General features: G+C 43.3%; 1 protein-coding gene across 9 annotated transcripts in view; it reads right to left on the reverse strand.

The window, feature by feature from the left end:
- Positions 1–5,365: 5,365 nt before the first annotated feature.
- FTO (FTO alpha-ketoglutarate dependent dioxygenase) overlaps positions 5,366–22,401 on the reverse strand; it is a 258,262-nt gene continuing 241,226 nt past the window's right edge. For 8 of the 9 annotated variants that reach the window (XM_083451899.1, XM_083451893.1, XM_083451892.1 and 5 more), the window contains one exon: positions 19,593–20,477. In XM_083451899.1, the coding sequence (XP_083308025.1) occupies positions 20,333–20,477 (145 nt within the window). In that variant the 3' untranslated portion in view covers positions 19,593–20,332. Of the gene's footprint in view, positions 5,455–19,592; positions 20,478–22,401 lie in introns of those variants that run through there. The other variant, XM_083451896.1, reaches the window with a different exon arrangement.

Consider the following 22,401-nt stretch of genomic DNA (forward strand, 5'->3'; position numbering starts at 1 on the left):
CTTTTTGAAAATAGGGACAACATTTGCCCTCCTCCAGTCTGCCGGGACTTCGCCTGTTCTCCAGGAATTCTCAAAGATGACTGCCAGTGGTTCTGAGATCACATCTGCCAGTTCTTTTAATACTCTTGGATGCAGTTCATCTGGCCCTGGAGACTTGAATACATCTAAACTAGCCAAGTATTCTTGTACTATCTCCTTAGTTATTCTGGGCTGTGTTTCCTCTGCTGAATCATTTCCTCCAAATTCTTCAGGTCGGGCATTGTTTTCTTTATCGGAGAAGACTGAGGCAAAGAAGGCATTGAGGAGTTCAGCCCTTTCTGTGTCCCCTGTTTGCATTTCACCATCTTCTCCTCTGAGTGACCCCACTGTTTCTTTGTTCTTCCTTTTGCTACGAACATACCCATAGAAGCCTTTTTTGTTGCTTTTAACCTCTCTAGCAAGCCTGAGTTCATTCTGTGCTTTAGCTTTTCTGACTTTGTGTCTACACGTGCTGGCTATTTGTTTGAATTCCTCTTTGGTGGTTTCCCCCCTTTTCCATTTTTTGTACACATCCTTTTTTAATCTTAACTCAGTTAAAAGTTCTTTAGATAGCCACCCTGGCTTCTTTAGGCACCTTCCATGTTTCCGTCTCATTGGTATTGCCTGAAGTTGTGCTTTTACTATCTCCCTCTTAACAAACTCCCAGCCTTCATGAACTCCCTTTCCTTTTAGTATTACTGTCCATGGGATCTCACCCAGCACTTCCCTAAGTTTTATGAAGTCGGCTTTCTTAAAGTCAAGAAATTGAGTCCTAGTATGCTTGGCTGCTCCTTTCCGTTGTATAGTAAACTTCAGAAGAGCATGATCACTTGCGCCTAATGATCCTTCCACTTCTACCCCATTAACCAGGTCATCGACATTGGTTAGGACCAGATCTAAAATGGCTGTTCCTCTTGTTGCTTCTCCCACTTTCTGGACAATGAAGTTGTCTGCAAGGCCAGTGAGGAATCTGTTTGACCTTATGCTCTTGGCTGAGTTTGACCTCCAACAAATATCTGGGTAATTGAAGTCCCCCATTACTACTATCTCCCTTCCTTTTGCATGCTTGGCCATCTGTTCCAGGAAGGCATCATCTATGTTCTCCGTTTGGCTTGGGGATCTATAGTAAACTCCCACAATGAGGTCACTGTTATTCTTCTCTCCCTTAATTTTGACCCAAATGCTCTCACTTTGGCTTTGAGGTTCTAAATCTTGGATCTCTTCACAGGTATACACATCCCTGACATATAACGCCACTCCTCCTCCTTTCTTGTCTGGTCTGTTTCTCTGAAATAGATTGTATCCCTCCATTTTTACATTCCAATCGTGGGACTTATCCCACCATGTTTCAGTGATGCCTATTATGTCATATTTAGTTTGCTGTACCAAGAGCTCAAGCTCATCTTGTTTATTTCCCATGCTTTGTGCATTAGTGTACAGACATTGAAGTCCATTAGTCATTCCCCCGTGTCTCTTATTTAAGGATTTTTTCCTCCCACCACTAGGTCTGCTTGCTGTTTGCTCCATTTGGTCTATGACATTTGGATGAACATCTTCATCAATTAATAGACTCCTACCTTCAGGAGCACTGTCTCCCTCCCCCACATTAGTCAGTTTAAAGCCCTCCTGATGAGGTTTCTTAGTTTTTTGGCAAAAACATTCCTCCCAACCGTTGTGAGGTGCAGCCCATCGCTTGCCAGAAGTCCATCCTCAAGAAACTGCAGTCCGTGATCTAAGAATCCAAACCGTTCCTGTTTACACCATTTGTGAAGCCAGCTGTTTACTTCCACTATTTTCCTCTCTCTCCCTGGGCCACGTCGTTCAACTGGGAGGACAGATGAGATGACGATTTGTGCATTTAATTGCTTCAATTTCCTGCCCAGAGCCTCGTAGTCTCTTTTGATCTTCTGGAGGCTATTGCTTGCAGTGTCATTGGTTCCCACATGAACCAAGAGGAAGGGGTATTTGTCAGTGGGTTTTATGATTCCTTGCAGTCGTTCAGTTACATCTTGGATCTTAGCCCCGGGGAGACAGCACACTTCCCGAGACATCTTGTCAGGCCCACAGATCACTGCTTCTGTTCCCCTCAGTAGGGAATCCCCTATCACCACTACACGCCTTCTCTTAGGTTTGGTCAGGGTTCTTCCGTGAGCGGTCCGTTCCAATGAGAAGAGAAGACTCATGAGAAGAGAAGACTCCTTGGAAAAGACCCTGATGTTGGGAAAGATGGAGGGCACAAGGAGAAGGGGACGACAGAGGACAAGATGGTTGGACAGTGTTCTCAAAGCTACCAACATGAGTTTGACAAAACTGCGGGAGGCAGTGGAAGACAGGAGTGCCTGGTGTGCTGTGGTCCATGGGGTCACGAAGAGTCGGACACGACTAAATGACTAAACAACAACAAATGGGAGTTGTAGTTCAAAACAACTGGAAGGCACCAGACTGGGGATATGAATAATGCTGGCATGATGTGCCCTTCCAGATTCATCTATGCATTATATTTTCAGGTGCTCTTTTTAAAGAATACTTTAGGTCTACATAAAAAAGATACAATGTGTGAAGCAGCCCTAAGAGTCTCCCTCCCTCCATCTCTCTCATTTTCTCTCCTGTTGAGGGTCACCCCCACGACCACGGAGAGCGATACTCTGTTTCAGAGCACATTATCACTGATTGGCATTCAAAGTGACTTCATTGAGCGTTTCTCTGGCCTCCTAATGCAGATGAGGTTTAAAAACCTTTCCCCCATCTGCCTCCGAGGCTTAAGTACATGAGATCCTGGTGCCATTGCGCTAGCTTATATTTTAGCACTAGGCACAGCTGAGAAGATTTATGCCCCTCCACGTGACGGTCCCATCCATCCATCACTATTAGCCACAATAAAATCTTTCTCCTTGTTTTTAAAAGCCCTTTGAGTTAGATTCCATTATGGAGTTAACATATCACAGATGGTCAAGCTGTCATTCAAGGCAAAAAGAGAAAGGGGTGGTGGAAAGCAATGCTTTGCCGTCTTGGGATGCTGATTAACCAGAGATCAGGATGGTTGACCCGCCCTCTGTGAGCTTCAACACATTGAGAGCTCTGCATGCAAAACCAGGGAGAATCCTCATCCGAGGGGAATGGAATTCCTGTTCCAAAACGTCAGAGGCACACCATGAGATGATCCTGCTGGATCAGCCCAATGGCCCATCTAGTCCAGCATCCTGTTCTCACAGTGGCCAGCCAGGTGCCTCTGGAAAACCTGCAAGCAGGACCCATGCAGTAGTGCACTCTCCCCTCCTGCGGTTTCCATCAACTGGCATTCATACCACCTCCAACCATGAAGGTAGAGCATAGCCATCACAGATAGCAGCCATTGATATTGCTCTGTTCCATGAATACTCTAATACTCTTTTAAAGCCATCCAACTTGGTGGCCATCACTGCCTCCTGTGGGAGTGAGTTCCATTGTTTAACTCTGCACCGCATGGTCCTTTCTTTTACCTGCCCTGACTCGTCCCACCTTCAGCTTCATTGGATGCCCATGAGTTCTAGTGTTATGAGTGTAGGAGGAAATCTTTTCTGTATCCACTTTCTTCATGCCATGCATAATTTTATAAATTTTTGTCATGGCAGTTCTTACTTGCCTTTTCTCTAAATGAAAAAATCTCAAAACGTTCTATGAAGCGGTATATAAATTGTTGAAACAAACAAATGGGTAGTCAAGATGGTGCCCTCCAGATGTTGTTGGACTCCAACTCCCATCAGCCCCAGCCAGCATGGCCACTGGTGATGGATGATGGGAATTGTACCCTAACAACTTCCAGATAGTGTCTTGTTGACTCACCTTGGTCTACAATATCTCAGTGCTGATTACATTATCTGACAGAAGCTGTCTAAGGTTGCAGACAAGAGTTCTTCCCGCAGCTCTACCTAGAGATACTATGGGTTGAATATTGGAACCTGGTGCCCTATAACTGAGCCAAATCTCCTCTTTCTAAAATAGGAACATGGGAAGTTGCCTTATACAGAGTCAGAAAGTCTTTCCCAGTCTTACCTAGAGATGCCAGGGATTAAACTGAGGACTTTCTGCATGCAAAGCAGATGCTTTGCCACTGAGCTATGGCCCTTCCCTTAAATTGTTCAGCGTCAATGGGCTAATAGCAAAAGAAAACAATCGCCTTTGACGTCCACAAACGCAGGGCCTACCACACAGGTGCCATGTTTTACAACCCCGCTCTATCTTGTCATTCACAAGAGTTCCCCGAACAAATTGCCTGTCATATTTGAAGATAAAACCTGACAGTGGCAGAGCTGACAAGTTGTCCTCAACCCTGACATACAACACAGAAAACTTGAATTTCGCTCGACTCTGCTGTGGATGGGCTTGTCTTCAGAGATTCGTGGCAGAGCAGAGCACCAGCAGGAAAGAAAAAGAAAGAAAGGGAAGATTTCAAAATATCTCCAACTGAATGTCAGTCTTTATTTTTATTTTTAAAAATATATGGCTTTATATAGGGTTCTAAGCACTGGTTTGGCCTTCCTCATTTACTTATTTTACCACTGCCCCCCTTTTTACATCCTATGTTATATGTCTCTGTAAAAATAATAACACAGGGGCCTTTTAAGTAATGAAAACACTGAAGCAAAAGGGGGGGGGGGTCAGATACATTTTCATTACTCTTTAATACAGAAATGTATTTTCTTTTATAGGCCATTTCATTTAAAATATATATAGAAAAAAAGCCCTGGAGGTATCCCTAAGAATATGTTCTATAAATAAGCACTAAACAGCAATTACCTGGCACTTTCAGTAATTATAGATCTCATGCTTCCTCAGTGGCTTGCCTTGCGAAGCTATTGGATTCTGCCTCGAAAATTACCATAAAGATTCTGCCTTAGATAAACAGATAAGGTTACATCTATTTGCAGGAGCCTTTCTAATTACCAGAGAGGATAGCTGGGGATTGCAAACTTAATGATATTTTGCTATTGCACATGACTGACAAGTTAGATCTGTTGGAGAGCGCATGTGACCACTGATCCTTTAGTGAACACAGGGAGTTGTCTTAAACCGAGTCAGACCATTGGTCTATCTATCTCAGTGTTATCTACCCTGGGTGCTACCAACTGACTTGTTCTGTCAGCACAAGGATTTCCACTTGTGCAGTGGAACTTCTTCCCCTCTCCTCACCCCATGCCCTCCCCAAAAATCGGCCCCAGAGCATTGGTGGAATCCCCCAGATTTAGTGGGCACATGCAAGGGGGAGAAAAGCTCCATTGTGAAAGCAGAAATCCTTCCACTGATGGCACAAGTTGGCTGGATACCACCCAGCAGCAGTTTCAAAGGAGAGACATTCCCAAGCCTACCAGGAGATGCCAGGGATTGAACCTGAGACCTTACACCTGCAAAGCTCTTCTGCTAAGCTGTGCCATGTCACTAATGGGAAGGTTTGGCCTCCTGGAAGAGAGCAAAAGCAGATTTGTAAAAGGATCTATATTTACATTTAGGGTGGCCACGTCGCCTAGAAGACAGCCCTCTGTTTAAAGTCCTCCAAGTCAAGGTTAACGATAAAGACCTATTAGACAGGTGAGTCAAGGCCTTGATGTTGCCTATTAAAAACACTTTCCTTAAAAAGCAACCAGTTCCCAAGGGCCTGTTGGAATAAAACAAGGAAGGGTACAGTCTAATTTCTCTAGGGAAGGGAGTTCCAAAGTCTGGGAGCTCAGTGTGGACAGAGGCCCTCAGCTTTGGATGTGCCATTCATACACACTTTAGGGCTGTGGACACCCCCTACACTTAACACATATGGCTTCCCCCAGGCCACACCCCTTCTCAGGCCACACCCCTCAAAGATATCACATTCATGCCATACATTTAAAGCACATGGATCCCCCTAAGCATCCTTGGAACTGTAGTTTTCCACTTTCAGCACCCTTCAAAAACTAAAGTTCCCATGAGTTTTTTGGGGAAGTCATGTGCTTCCAATGTGTGGTGTGTACACAGTCTAAGTCTGGTGGCAGAGATGCATGAATAAAGATATGAGGTGACAACAAGAAAGGTCAGAAAAGCTCTATATTCATCCTGACAGTTCCCATTGTTAACTTGCGATATGTGGCTTATTTCCTGAGTTCTTCTTTGACGTGTTTTACTTTATATATATATAAAGCAAATGCTCAATGTTAAGGAAGTTAAGTGAGGAGATTTAGCCTTATAAAGAAATAGAATTTTTCAAGGAATGAAAAAAAACACTGTTTTGGGGTTTGCCAGAACAGAGGGTGTTGATCAGTAAAGCAATATAGCCATCACCTTCTGGCATAACATAACTCTTTCCTGTCGAAGTCTATCTAGAGCTTGAAATATCTGTCTTTGTAAACACCAAGCACTCACATTCAAAATGAGTTGTAGCCAGAGGGGATGCAGGAAAGAAAATTTAGGGTCTGGAATTTGGTTGGTATTCAGACAACGACAGCAGAGGCAGCTAAGGAGGAAGATTTTGTTCTGTGCAAGAAATTGCAGGTGCCAAGCTGATCAGTGCTTCACAGAGGCCCCTAAAAGAGCAGTGGGGGGAAATGGGGGCAGCGCCCCACCAACCACAGTCTGTGCTCAGCTAGCCCCCACCCGTCTACCTTCTGAATTACAACTAGCCCAGAGGCTGGTATTAACTTGTTAATTACAACTAGCCCAGGTACCAGTACAATGGCTGGTACTGGTAGACACCTTCCTCCTGCTTAGTCTCCTTTGTAGAACTCAACTGGGAAGAGGATGGAGACAAAACTAGAATTAGTTGGCTCTGCATGCCATTGGATCTTTGGCTCCACCTACTGTTGGGCTCCCTGCCTTCCACCCTACCAGTCCCGTCACTTCTAAGGAAGTTGTGTGGAACTTGAGTTGGCTTTTGCAAAGGGCTTTGGTTATTATTATTATTATTATTATTATTATTATTATTATTATTACCACCTGTACTTCACCAGCAAATCTGTTCTTAATTTAGATTTATTTAATTTTAATTTTATTTAATTAATCTTAAATTTAAATTAAAAACAGTTAACACAGATTAGACTCACATCTCAGGTATCAAAGGTAAAGAAGAAGCCAGACACTCCCATGTATGAAAAATGTGCAGGGGCCCATTATTAAGATGACTATGTGCCCTAAGAGGCTGGATCCAAGCATGAGTCAATGCACAATAATTTCTATAACTCAGCAGACCCGCATATTAACTGTGAGGATCAAGATCCCCTTGATCCCCTAAAGCCCAAGCAAACAGATGCACCTTCAGGCGACACTGCAAGGTTATCAATTGGGGGATGACGACGACAAGTGTTCCTATTTGGGAACTCCACAAATAGGGTACCACAAGGCTTACAGTGGGATCCCCAACTGGAAGGAGAGAAAAAAGGCTTCCTGTTCTCTGTCTCTCTAATTGTAGATGTTGGACGTGGTTCCTGTTGGGAATATGGCAAGATGAAGGATACTTGTAACCAGAGAGTACCAGCATCTCTTTGTTCAGAGGTGGAGAACCTGTGGGCCTCTAGATGCCCTTGGACTACAGCTGACCATGCTGGCTGTGCCTGATGGGAGCTGGAGCGCAGCAATATCTGGAGGGTGCCAGGTTCCCTACTTCTGTTGCTCAGACTGTTAGGCAAGCCCAACTCAGAGGAGTCAGGTCCCATCACATGATCATCTATGGCAAATCAGCATAAAGGAAAGGAAATGGCTTCCTTGTTGGTGTTTCTGGTTTCAATGCATTTCCTTTCTTTGGCCAGAACTAGATGTTAGAATATAGGCTGAACCCCTAACCGATATTCCTCATTCTCCAGTTTGTGTTTTTATGTGGCATTAGTCTTTTAATTTAGTGCCTGGGCAGAACGATCCCCTTCCTTCCCCCGACCCCTTTTCTCCTACCCAGATGTGACCCGATCTACCTGCTTCAGAGACAATGGATGGGTTTTGACCCATGTTCTTGGAAAGGTCGTTGAAGAGCTCATGCCTTGTGGAATGTGGTTCTTACCTCCGTGAATCATTGTAACTAAACGCTGTAATTATCATTCCCTTGAGCTGCATCAAATGTTATTTAACGGCCCGTCTTCTCATTGTGGCCTGTCTCTCAAAAGTCTTTGTGCCCAAGGGACTGGCAATCTATTACCGAAGGAACTGTTCTGACCCCATTAGCCAGGGAGGCAGAAGTAACTTTGAACTACAGACAATGGAGGTGCGAGAGGGAAGGAGATCCCTTGGCAAGGGAAGGAGATCAGCATTAGGAAAACATTAAATAATGGAAGGCCAATGTTGAGCTCTGGCACTGCCTGCTTTATAAATGACCCTCCTGATGTTCTGCACACAGGAACATAGAAGGAGCCTTGCTGGATCAGACCAAAGCTGGGTACCATAGGGGCAGAGACACAGGTCACAAATTTGCCTCTGGATAAATTGAGATTGTTGCTAGCTGAAGTGTAGGAATGGGTGAATTTGTCAATTTCAGTTTCCTCCACGTCTCATTTTTCTCGTCTTAAATTCCATTCCTCACATTTCTACAGAGGTTTGTGATTTCAAAGAAAAAGAAGAAGCACTTGTGAAATTCATCAGCATTTTTAAAGAGAACTTCTACCACTGTGTACATTTTTATATGCAATTTTACTCAATAGTGTGTGCTATATAATGCATTTTATTTTATTTTTGCCATTGTATCAGCTGATCTCCAGGGCTTGTGAAGTGCTGCACAATGACTCTATGTAAGCCTTGACAATCAGTGTAAAGCAGGCATAGGCAAACTCGGCCCTCCAGATGTTTTGGGACTACAACTCCCATCATCCCTAGCTAACAGGACCAGTGGTCAGGTATGATGGGAATTGTAGTCCCAAAACATCTGGAGGGCCGAGTTTGCCTATGCCTGGTGTAAAGAAGAAGAGATTGGATTTGATATCCCACTTTATCACTACCCTAAGAGTCTCAAAGTGGCTAACATTCTCTTTTCCCTTCCTCCCCCACAACAAACACTCTGTGAGGTGAGTGGGGCTGAGACACTTCAAAGAAGTGTGACTAGCCCAAGGTCACCCAGCAGCTGCATGTGGAGGAGCAGGGAAGCAAACCCGGTTCACCAGCTTATGAGACTACCGCTCTTAACCCCTAGACCACACTGGCTCTCCTTACCTTGGAACTGATTTTTATTATGCATTCCTGGCAACTTACAATTGTCTGGAATGAGGAGGGGCAAGCTATAAAGGTTAGTAATATGCACATTTATGACAACGGCTCTCTTCTTAGTAACAGTGATGTTGTCTGGCTAGGTCTTCTCCCTGACTTTGCTTCCTTTACTGGAGGTACAAGAATGCAAGAGCCTGCTGAGTCAGAGCAATGGTCCATACATTCCAGCATCCTGTTCTGACAATGGCCAACTGGGTGCCCAATATGGAAAGCTCACAGGCAGAACCAGATCATGACAGCACGCTCCCATCCTATGGTTTCCTGCAACTGGTATTTCTTTTTTTGGGTGGTGGTGGACAATAGAATTCCTTTGGAGAGGGATACGTTAGTGGGTATGGATATGGGTGAGCTCTTTAAAGTAAGTAGGTCATATTGCAACATCTTTCTAGATTTTATATTATTTACGCTATGGCAATCTGCTGGAGCCTTGCAGTACCTCTATCAAGTGAAACCACGTAATGTTTAATGTTCTTTAGTGATTGCTTTATCAGGTAGTCCTAGAGGTTAAAGGAATAAAAAATAAACAAAAATAAGCTATTTGTTTTTCATGTAGCTAACTTAAACAAAGCAAGGGCTCCGTACATAGCTTTCAGCTTCCTGGGGGTTTAAATACTCATAAAATGACAAGATGCATTTAAAAGCTACAAGTTCTATTAAGTTCCCTGGGCAGGATTTCATTTCCCCTTCTTATTAGAGGTCATTAAATTTACTAGATGTTAGTAAGATCCTTGTAAGCAGGCAATACGAAGGCTTGCTAAATCCATGTGCTACATATAATGATGCAGCTATAGAAATGATAATGAGCTGCAGAAATAAACCAAAGTCTTGGATTTTGTACGTTGGAACACAGTAGGCGATTCTTGGAAATTTGAGAACAATGCATGCTAATGCAGAGATAAGCCAGAGTTTGTTAGAGATGTGTTAATGCAAACCCAAAATGGCCTCCTTTATTTTGCACACACACACCCCGCTCTGAATGACATGGAAGTGGAGATGGTGAGCCAAGGTTTTTCAGGGGTGTGGGACTGAAATTCAGGGTGGGGAGGAGGCCAAACTCACCTGCCCCTTATTTGGTACTTCTTTCAAACAGCCCGAGAATGACATTGGGTTTTAGTATGACTCTGCCCGAAGCTTCTGGGTAAATAAATAAAATGCAGCTCCCAGAATTATCTAGTGGACATCTCTCTTTTTTTGGTACCTATTAGTTCCCATACATGATGCTATGTTATCACATAGCATTGTTCTCAGAGTCTGTTGGGGGGAAAAGATGGCGGCTATCATCAGATGGCTGATGAGTTTTGGTCCCACTGCAGTTTTGCCTTCACTAAAGTGTACTGAGAGTTATCCCCTACTTCAACTTGAACCCTTTTCCATATTCACACTTCAGCTCTTTCATAGCACACTGAATATGGTACACAAATTTTAGCATTGATTTGTTCCACATTTGAGGCTGAATAAGTGGGAAAGTGGGGTATAAAGGTTTAAAAGCAAACATTGCTTTCTAGCTCAAAGAAGTCAGTCAAAAACATGGTGATGTTTATGAAAGAGTTAATTAAAAACTCATAAGTCAATGACTTTAGCCAAGCTAGGCATTTCGTTTATGCATCTGTTGTGTTTGGCAAAATGAAAGCAGAAGCTGAGAAGCACCATATAGAGGCTGATCTGTACCTCCTTAGAAACAGTGAAAAAACACTAATACCACCATGCAAAATCAAGCTTTCTAAGGAATACTGGGGGTGTTTAATGGAGCCCAAGTCATCAGACACACTTAGTTTCAAAGTTATGCCATTGCTTGCAGAAAGAAATCAATTGTCCAATATATTAAAAGCAAATCATTGCAGTTGTTAAAGCACTGGAATATTTTAAGCTTCAAATGCATTCAAACTAAATGAAATCTTTTCTTTTCTTCTTACTGCTAAAAAATATTTCCACTGATCAAGGCAATATGCATGAAAAACACCAATGAGTTGTGGCTTGGTTTTGTTTTGTTTTTAAAGCAGGGAAGTTTGTAGGAAATGAACCATTCAGCACAGTAGCATTACCCTATTCAGTGTAATAAGAGATAACGGAAATCCTATACACCAAATTCTTCTCTCTCTCTCTCTCTCTCCTCTAATCAAAGCAATGAATCAATATTGTTGACAGAGAATAAAGCATCTGAAGATCCATAATATGCTGTGGTGAGGCCAAAATCCAGCCTGAGCCATACACAGAATTACTTATAGAAGCAAAACACAGTTACAGAGAGGGAAAGTCAAGAATGAATTAATCCCTAGTAGAACGTAAGCTCGGTCCTCTAAATAACTAGCGCTGGGGTGGGAAACCTATTTCAGGCCAGGGGTCACATGCCCTCTTCAAGAGGTTGCATGTCAGTAGTGGGTGGGACCAAAGGCAAAAGTTGGCAGGGCCAAAATGTGAATTTTCAGGTCAGAGGAACCTTTGGCCCTCCCCATGTTGCTGAACTACAATTCCCAACATCCCTAGACATTGGTCATACTTGCTTGGGCTGGTGGGAGCAACATCTGGAGGACCAAAGGATCCCCATGCCTGTGGTGTGCAAATTTCAAAGGAGGGTGTGTTTCGGTTCACATATTGTTTTGGAAACAGCAAATTTGGTAGGTTTGCCTTTAAATGTGAGTTTAATCAATCCCCCCCTCCAGCAATAGCAAACCCAAACAGAATGCCAAATGGGCAAGCTGAACCTAAGACCTCATTTCAATCTCTGCCAACAAGAGATCATGGGTGTGAATAGTGAACTGAGAATTGCACCATCCAAAACCAGGGGCTTTCTATGGCAAACTTTTAAGAATGTCCAATTATTACTTCCGTCTTCAGCCTAGTGAGATGATAAAAGGATTTCATTTTCTGCCAACAATTTCATTCTGCTAATGTAAAATCACCTTTAGATCTGATTTTGTTTTGGCTTTTTGTTGTTGTTATATATAGAAAAGAGCCCCATTGCCTTGAGCGTTTCACATTTGTATTGGCTCCATGTTTAGTTGAGAGCTTTTTGTAAAATTGATGAATATTGTCTAAAGGCAAGTGCAGACAGGCAAACAGATCTGTATCTCCCGTAATCCATTTAGCCTGACACACATGTGCCGGGGACCAATTTTACTGCAATTCTTTCAGCGATGATGAAAAGTAAATGCAGGCAAAGTCGTGAACTTCATTTTGCAAGGAACCCTTTTGCAATCTAATGAAAGTCGCTAAAGAGAGGCATCTCTCTTCCACCTGACCCTGGCCCTCCGCACACAGCGGAGTCAATAAACAAACACCAGGCTTAGGGAAAGGTTTGTGTTAAGAATGCTTTTGTTCATCAAATGATGGCCAGGTGGCACACAACTCCAGAAATTCTGAATAAAATATCTGCCTCATAAAGTCAAGTAAGTTGGAAAGAAGAAAGGGAGGGAGGGAGGGAGGGAGGGAGGTGTGTGTGTGTGTCATGAACTGGCAGGACAACAGGGAGGAAGAGGAGGAAGAGGATCCTGGTGAGGGGTACAGCGGGTACTGGGTCACATCGGGGCAGGATGGGGATGGGGAAGGAGAGGTCGGTGTAGGTAGTACTCACAGAGGATGACCAGGGGCCAATACATGGAAAGCCGAGCAGCAGAACACCTCACGAGAGCCAGAGAGGCCCCGTCCCTGCAAACACTGTGGGTCCTGAGATGTAGGGAACAGCAGGCAGAGCACTCCAGAAAGCAAAGGTAGGCCAGGGCCTGCAGCCCAGTTCACTAGCTGGCCAGGTGGGGAAGGAGGCATGTGATTCCAAGCTGAGAGCAGGTGAGGGTCACATGTCTCCTCAAGCCCAGATGCTGCAATCAGAAGGCACAATATAAGAAGGCAGCAGAGCTGAGGTGCTGTGTCTGCTCAACTGGCAGCATTGAGCAGCCTCTCCTTGGACCATCACGGGATTCTACTTCATGCGTAATGCTGGACTGCGTCCTGATTTTGGACTTGGACTGACCCTGAACCTCATTTCCTTTGAGCTTTGACTTTGGACCTTGGACTGTGGACTATTGTATATTTTTAGACCCCATCTTATCTCTGTGATTATAAATTGTAAGTTGTTATAAATAATTGTTAAACATTGTGATTTGTTGTAGCCTGACCTGCAACCTTAGGGTGAGAGTGGGTATATATATTATTATTGGGAAATTGTTAGAAGTGTATTGGAAATATAGTGAATATTAAAATTTTATTTTACAAAAATAACTTTACAAAGAATGCATATGTGAGAGGCTGATAAAAGCTGAAGCTGGTGCTGGACTCTGTGCATTGGCAGGCCCAGTTCAACCAGATATAAACATCAACAGGCTGCAAAGGACACCACATGGCAATGGCAGGCTGTCTGATATCATAGGGCCATAGAATTGTAGAGTGGGAAGGTAGGCCAAAAGGGACGCAGGTGGCGCTGTGGGTTAAACCACAGAGCCTAGGACTTGCTGATCAGAAGGTCGGCAGTTCGAATCCCTGCGACGGGGTGAGCTCCCTGCTCCTGCCAACCTAGCAGTTCAAAAGAGCGCAGTGCAAGTAGATAAATAGGTACCGCTCTGGCGGGAAGGTAAATGGTGTTTCCGTGCGCTGCTCTGGTTCACCAGAAGCAGCTTAGTCATGCTGGCCACATGACATGGAAGCTGTACGCCGGCTCCCTTGGCCAATAAAGCGAGATGAGCGCCGCAACCCCAGAGTCGGTCATGACTGGACCTAATGGTCAGGGGTCCCTTTACCTTTACCTTAAGGTAGGCCAAGGGTCACCTAATCCAACCCCTTCCTTGTAGGGATCTCAACTAAGGCATCCATGACAGATGACTATCCAACCCCTGTTTTAAAACCTCAAAGGAAGGAGAGTCCATATCCTTCCAAGGGAGTCCATTCCATGGTCGAACAGTTCTTACTACCATAAAGTTATTCCTGATGCTTAGTCGGAATCTCCTTTCTTGTAACTTGAAGACATTGTTTGCTTTTGTCTCCCTTGCTGATACACAGAGGGAGAGACAGACTGGAGGGTGGAGAGAGCACCTCGTTAGGAACTTGGGGTTGTATTGAACTAAGTTCTTACAGTAGACCCACAGAAATTAACATACCTAATCTAGTCATGCCTATTAATTTCAATGGGTCTGCTTTGAGTCTAAAACTGGCCTTGGGCAATGAGTTCTGCTTACCTTTGCCCAAGCTTAGCCTTTACAGGACAGGGATCAGGAACACTAAAGGAGGTCAGGAGGAAAGCCCATTTAGGTCCCTTGAGCTATCCCCATCGTTCAGCCAGGACACTGAGATCCAGCACCGAAGGCCTTCTGGCGGTTCCCTCATTGCGAGAAGTGAGGTTACAGGGAACCAGACAGAGGGCCTTCTCGGTAGTGGTGCCCGCCCTGTGGAACGCCCTCGCTTCAGATGTGATGGAAATAAGCAGCTACCCTATCTTTAAAAGACATCTGAAGGCAGCCCTGTTTAGGGAAGTTTTTAATATTTAATACTGTATTGTTTTTAACACTCGATTGGGAGCCGCCCAGAGTGGCTGGGGAAACTCAGCCAGATGGGTGGGGTATAAATAATAAATTATTATTATATTATTATTATTACCCACAAGCAAGGAAGGAGACCATGGAGTGAGGTGGTGCAGATCATAAAGGGAGACTTAAGGGTGAAGTAAGGTGTTCATGGTGATTATGCGACAAATGCACAATGGTAGCCAAGCTTCCAAGCTTCTTTAGGAAGAAGGAACACTCACTGTCTCCTCTGGAGTAAGAGGTAGGCTTGGGCTTTGAGGGTATCCAAAGGCTTTTTCATCTACCTGGACCCCAAGGATTGTGATAATAACTTTGGCATACCAAAGGTTGATACTATATATAATTGTAGCAGCATAGATATGTTATGGAAAGTATTGGAATCAACCAATCAATTGAATGTGGGGGAGTTAGAAGAACAGACTATAATGTCAAAACCAACTATATATTTATAGGAAAGGAGGACAACATAACAATTTTGTTCAATATTGAATACTCATATTGACTACTGGAAAAAGCTAACCATATACTTCTAAGATAAACTATGTATACAAAATGCTATAATGTATGTTGTGTAAATTTTACAATTTGTTTTGCATGAATAGAAAACAAAATGGATCTTATTAAAAGGGGAGACGGAGAGACAGAGAGAGAAAGAAGAGCAGGCAAAATGGATTGAGGCCACAATTCCCATGACACACACTATGATGTATATCCCAAGACATCCCCGCCAACCCTTATGCACAGTTGCTCTTGGAAGAGGTAACAGAGCCAAAGAGGAGGGGATTTTGCTGGAATTCTGTTCCAAGCAGAGGTGACAATCAGATGGTGTTTCAAACCCAAGTGGGAGCTTCCACAGAAGTTCAGGACTAAGCAGGACCATGGACAGCTCCATGGAGTGTACAGGCTAGAGACTACCACATAAGCACAATACACAAATGTCAGAGTCCTGGGACTCAAAGGACATTGGTGGCTCAACTGCCTTGGACCGTGGAGGTGGTGGCATCAAAATGTGTTCCTGAGATTTTGGATGTACCCCTCCCACGCCACATCCTCCTTGAAATTCTGGACTCATCTCCTGAAGCTGGGGTGTATAATGCTGGGGTCAGACATGGAAGACCCACTCCTGGTGTCCCTGTGCATGGGGAGGTCTGAAGTGGAGCCAGTGAGCACAGAGATATTGGGGCTTGGGCTTGTGTGTGTGTCCTGCTTTCATTATTATTTATTAAAATTCTGTCCCAGCCTTCCTCCAAAGTTGCCCAGGGTGGCAAGCATGTCTTTAATAAGACTGAGCAGATGGGCTAGCACACATGGATTCAGACATATGCCTCAACAGAACTAGAGTAGATAAATGAGCAAATGTGCATCAAGGAAAGAAACCAGAATAATCAAGAGCATAAAACCTATATAAGCAGTGGTTTGCTTGGAACTGGATGTGCAAGTATGAAAGAATTCAGTAGCAAATATTTACATTGTAATTGGTGAAGTACCACTGAGGAGATCCTGACAAGCAGCTCACACAAGTGTTGCTGGAAAAGCCCCCTGTGTTTTAACCAGTGCTATTTTTCTAGAAAAAGAGGTGCTGGAATTTGACAAGAACGCCTTCCTTGTTCTCTTATAATGGCGCCCACCTGAGAGGCGCCGGAACTGAGTTCCGGTGAGTTCTGGCTGGAAAAAAGCTCCTGTTTTAGCCAAATTCTATTATATGCACTAACCAGGCTCCTAACGCAAAAGGAAATTAGCACTGCAGACAAAAAAAAAAAAAAGCATTCAGTAGTCAGCCCCATTTGTCCCTTTCTTCTTTACAGAAGGCTTTCAACTTTCATGTGAACACCCTTGTTTTCCTGTACCCTTTATGAATGTCAAGTGGATTTTGCCACTGTGAATCTCACAGCTTCTAACAATGCTTAATTAAAACAGAAATTAATCACAAATCAGCAGTACAAGAAACACAATTGCTTTGTTCTCCACATCGCCACTTCAGTTTCTTTCAATCTGTTACGTTTTGTTTCAAGGCAATCACTTTGTCAGGACAGAGGATAACTGTTTTTCTTTTTCTTGCCAAAGCAAAACGTCCCTCGTCTTCTATTGGGCTTGCCCTGTGATTTAAAAACAAAACAGTGTTTCTTAACCAGTGATCACTGTGCACACAGTGCCGGCTAGTATTTTTTACTAAATGGTTAAATGAAGCAAACACAATAGAGATTCAACGAATCTAAGTCTGGAGAACCAGTCCAACCACCCACCCACCAATATATCTGACTTTGCACTCAAGCACACAGATGCCCAAGGAAATATATTGGGGGGTATATATGTATTTACAGTGGTACCTCAGGTTACATACGCTTTAGGTTACACACTCTGCTAACCCAGAAATAGTGCTTCAGGTTACGAACTTTGCTTCAGGATGAGAACAGAAATCGGGCTCTGGCGGCACGGCGGCAGCAGAAGGAGGCCTCATTAGCTAAAGTGGTGCTTCAGGTTAAGAACAATTTCAGGTTAAGTACGGACCTCCGGAACGAATTAAGTAATTAACCTGCGGTACCACTGTATCTCCCCAAGGAATTTATTATTTCAGTTTTGACCCTACCCATTTTCAAGGGCTTAGAAGTTGATAATAAGACTGTAGAATATGAGCTAAGCATTTTTTGTTTAGTAGGCCTACTAAAATGAATGGTCCCATGTGGGTCATGTCCACTAATTATTATGGGGCAACTCATCTGTACACCTAGCACTGGATAAACCTCTTGTCAATAAAATCCACGGAGTAAGATGATATGTAACATGATATGGCTTGCATCCAAAGAGGAAATATATGGCCTGGTTAGGATGTAAAACAATCCCAGTCTGACCCTGGTTTTTTAGCCTGAGAAAAAAATCATGTTGCTGTGTGTACCTTCCTTGCCCTTCTCTTCCCCAGGTTTCATCTCCTGGTTAGGAAGCAGGGATTAAAGAAGAGTGGGAGATGAAAATGATGGACTTTGCAGAACTGGCGAAACTGACGGGAAGAATCTGGAACCAGTGACATCAAGTATTCCAAAAAGACTGGAACAAATTTATATTGTATTTGAAAGACAATTAACATCATTAGCAGGGTTATCTGAAGATTTGTAAGATAAATTAGTTACTTATTCAGGTGGAGTAATTTAATATTTTAAGTAATGGTATAACAAGAATAGGAAAGGAAGTGAAATAATTTAATTTTGTAAACCATTAGGTGGGAGGGAGGGAAGTCGTTTAGGCTTGGCTGAGCCAAAATATTTAGTAAGAGGATAAGATGTTATGTATTGTGATTATATGTAAAATTAATGAAAAATATTTTTTTAAAAGGAAGCAGGGATTAAGCCACAGTTTCCCCAGTTTGGATGTAATGGGAAATGGTAGTTTAAAGGAGCCATTTGGTTTGTATGCAGAAGCTCCAAGGTCCAATACCTGGTGGGATAGGAATGTCCCCTGTCTGAAACACTGGAGAGCTACTGCCAGTCTGTGTAGACAACACTGAGCTGACCTGACCCTGTATAAGGCAGCTTCCTATGAATATTGTCTCTTCTGTCATTTCTCCAAAGATGAGCAAGCCACCTTTTCCACTGGATGTGGTGATTCATTCCTTCCTTTAACAGATAATATAGACAAGCCCCTTTTTTATTACAGTGATGCAAGTATAAAAATCCTGAATATGAAAAGAGAGAAACTTCCTAGCTTTGCAACAAAGACATGGGTGCTGCAAGGTGCCCAGGTGCCAACTGAAAAAGACCCTCAAAAATTCAAGAGGTAAAAAGGGTGGGAATTGTGAACATCTGAGCACAGCTGAGCCTTCTTCTGAGTTAATATGCAGTTTAGTAAGGTAAAGGTACCCCTGCCCGTACGGGCCAGTCTTGACAGACTCTAGGGTTGTGCACCCATCTCACTCAAAGAGGCCGGGGGCCAGCGCTGTCCGAAGACACTTCCGGGTCACGTGGCCAGCATGATAACGCTGCTCTGGCGAGCCAGAGCCGCACACGGAAACGCCGTTTACCTTCCTGCTAGTAAGCGGTCCCTATTTATCTACTTGCACCCGAGAGTGCTTTCGAACTGCTAGGTTGGCAGGCGCTGGGACTGAACAGCGGGAGCGCACCCCGTCACGGGGATTCGAACCGCCGACCTTACGATCGGCAAGCCCTAGGCGCTGAGGCTTTTACCCACAGCGCCACCTGCGTCCCAATATGCAGTTTAGTGTGCAGTAAATTCTTACCTTCAGCCTCAGCTTGCAGGCCCCCTTTAGGTCTGGTGTCTAGAACAACATTTTGATAACTCCTGACAAGGCCCATGCTCCATTATCCTTTGCTGACTATATTGAGACTGCAAGCATATTGTTGTGAAGTGTCATGGAATTTTAAAAGTGAAGAGTGGTATTTGAGATGCCATAATAGACATTTGGCCTTGTTGAATCCTCCCCTCCTCCTTGGACAGCTGATGCACAGAGCCTTCACAACACATCTTAATGGATGAGGAGACCAATCCAGGAATACTCCCACTGAATTTGAAGTTTGAGAATGTCCTAATAAGAATATGAATTGGGGTTGGACCAATAGAGGGTGAGGTGGCACATTTCATGAAACAAATCATCCTTGCCTATCACCCCAGCATTGCCCTCATTCTGAACTGGCTTTGTGATAGCGCTATGTAGCCAAATCAGTATGGTATTATAGCAACATGACGTTCTAGGGTTGGTTACATGATTCCTGAATGTCTGACCCTGTAGTCAGAAGGAATATCTATCTATGTATGTATGAAACATGCAAAAAAAAGATATGGGAGGGTGTTTTTCAGATAAGATTTTGGTGACCCAGAAACTCTTTTTGTACTGAAATGTTCAACCACAAAAAAGACTCAACCATACTAATATTTAGTATCTCGGTAGAACTTTTATTCTATTTAAAATAATTCATATTATTATCTTAGCATAATCCTCACAACAACCCTGAGAGGTAGGTCAGTATTATTTATCATATCCATATTGCAGATATTGCAGAAATTCAGCCCAGTGACTTCTCAATAGCTTAGTCTCTTATGGAACAATCTTGGACAAGTTTCCTTAAAAATAAGTCCCATTGAGTTTAATGGGATATACTTCCAAGTAGGCATGTATAGGATTGCAAGACTATGTCACATCCTATGCATGTCTACTCAGGCAAAAGCCACATTTAATGTAACAGGACTTACTGCCAGATTAAGTGTGTAAAGGATTGCAGCCTAAGGCAGGTTTAGTGCTCGCATTGGGTACTGGGTTGCATTTTTCTCTAATTCAGTGTTCCTTTGTTTACCATCAGAAAAAAAGGGGGGGGAACATTTGCGCTAAAACAATTTGTAATTGGCTCTTTATTTCACACAGCCCATCTGAAACACAGCAGGGGACCGGCTGCCTACCCAACTTCAAAACAAACCCCAGATAATCTTACTTTCATGTTCTGGTGCTTGTGATGTACACTTTTGGTTAACTTCTTAACTGATTATGCAGCCAGAATATTACTTGGTCCAGAATACCTCCCCCCTGAGTGGTTTCTTCCTCCACCTCACTGTTCTCAGAGACATCAAGTGCCTCTTTGCAAAAGAACCTCATTCAGTTCATGATCCAATTGCTCCATCTAGCACTCTAGAAGACTCTGTAGCTCAGCTATTATGTCTTCAAGGTTGAATGGCAGTGGCATGTTGGCATCACCTTCTTGCCAGTAAGGATGGCATTCTGGCTTTTCATCCTTCGGTAAATTCTCCACAAGTTGGGAATGGCACCTAAAAAAATAAAATAAATCTATAAGATTAAAAGTGAATTAGGGGATGCATTTAGTGATTTATTATTTCTCATGTTTGCCTATTAATGAAAGGGGGGGGGCACTAAAGGACTATTAACCAGTGAAGTCACAGGATCTTTTCTGCCTTAATGCAAGTTTTTCTTAAAAAAAAAAATTCCTAGCGGAATATTTGAGAAAGCCCATCACAAAGAAAACGCAGTTAGCGCACCTTTCGAAGGGGGAATTATTTTTTCATTATCTCTCCAGTCTTATTTGAAGTCAGTCAGCAGTCTATGCCATTGTGTGCGGGTTTCTGTGATACTACTAGATTATTGGGAGAGATTAAACCAAATTTACTGCATTTAAGGTCACAGCACAGATTAAACAATATTGCAGAATGTGGTTTGCAAATCTGAGAGTTACAAATCCATCAGGTTTGGGGAAAAGTAACAAGGAGGAGAGTTGCTGTTGAAAGATAGATGCAAATGAAGGTTAATAACAATTTCTGCTGATGAATAGATGGGCAAAACTTCAACAAAATTAAATTAAGAGGTTAGCGTTTGCTAGGTCCCCAGAGAAACCCTTTGAATTACAGTGTTTCTTATTAAATGGATTCCTCATCAATAGTAGTGAAGTCTAATTATAATAAGCAGCTAAAACTGCAGTCCGGCACAGGGAAATTTTACGAGAAGTAAACCAACACATCTTGTAAGATTACTTTGTAATAAAGACTGCCACTTATTGGTCCTGCATTAGTAAATTTGTAGCAATTCAGTGTTTTCGGTTTCAGGGGGTTTTGTGTGGGTTGTTTGTTTTAATTTGCCAGATGCTGGTTAATTAGCTAATGTTTATAAAGGAGTGAAAGCCGAAGAGAGGTGAGTATTATTATAACATGATCGGCCAAAAAAAAAAAAAAGTTGAAAGAAAACTAAATATCACAAAAAGGAACTATTTTAGTAGCTCATTTGTGGTTTTAAGTTTTAAAAGTAGCTATGCAGCAATTTAATATAAGGTAAGTGACTGGCACATACAAGAAGATATTTTATGACCAAGAGAAAATTGACCAAGTGATCAATGCATCATGTTAAATAAGCTGAGCTACAGTAAAAACCAATGGAACTAAATACCTGTAAGTGAAAGTATCATCTTGATACAGTGCGGGTGGCACTGTGGGTAAAACCTCAGCCGATCCCGCATGGTCGGCGGTTTGAATCCCCGCAGCGGGGTGCACTCCCGTCGTTCGGTCCCAGCGCCTGCCAACCTAGCAGTTCGAAAGCACCCCCGGGTGCAAGTAGATAAATAGGGACCGCTTACTAGGGGGAAGGTAAATGGTGTTCTGTGTGCTGCGCTGGCTCGCCAGATGCAGCTTGTCACGCTGGCCACGTGACCCGGACGTGTCTGCGGACAGCGCTGGCTCACTATAGAGTGAGATGAGCGCACAACCCTAGAGTCTGTCAAGACTGGCCCGTACGGGCAGGGGTACCTTTACCTTTAATGCTGCCCAATAATAATACTGTCTGGTGGGGAAGGGGTGCTAAAACATGAAATATTAAAATACAACAACCCACCATAAAAGAAAAGAAAATGGCAGATTTAAACAGCAATTTACAAGATCTAAGAAACATGGGGAAATGAAAAGATGTTTGCCTGGCGACCTCATAGTTTGTGCCAGGTGAGCATCTCTTGGGAGAGCATTGCACAGCCAGAGTGCCGTCATTACAAAGGCCCTTTCTCCAGGAGTCACCTGCCAATACCTTACTGGGCGGGGGCACCTGTAGAGCATTGGAAGCTGCTGTATTCTGAGTCAGACCACTGGTTCATCTAGCTGGCAGTAGCTTTCCAGGTAGGAGTCTGTCCCAGGGATCGAACCTGGGACTTTCAGCATGCAAGGCAGATGCTTTACCATTGAGCTACAGCCTCTGAAG

This window comes from Podarcis tiliguerta (assembly GCF_965153285.1).
Source record: "Podarcis tiliguerta genome assembly, chromosome: 8".
Lineage (NCBI taxonomy): Eukaryota > Metazoa > Chordata > Lepidosauria > Squamata > Lacertidae > Podarcis > Podarcis tiliguerta.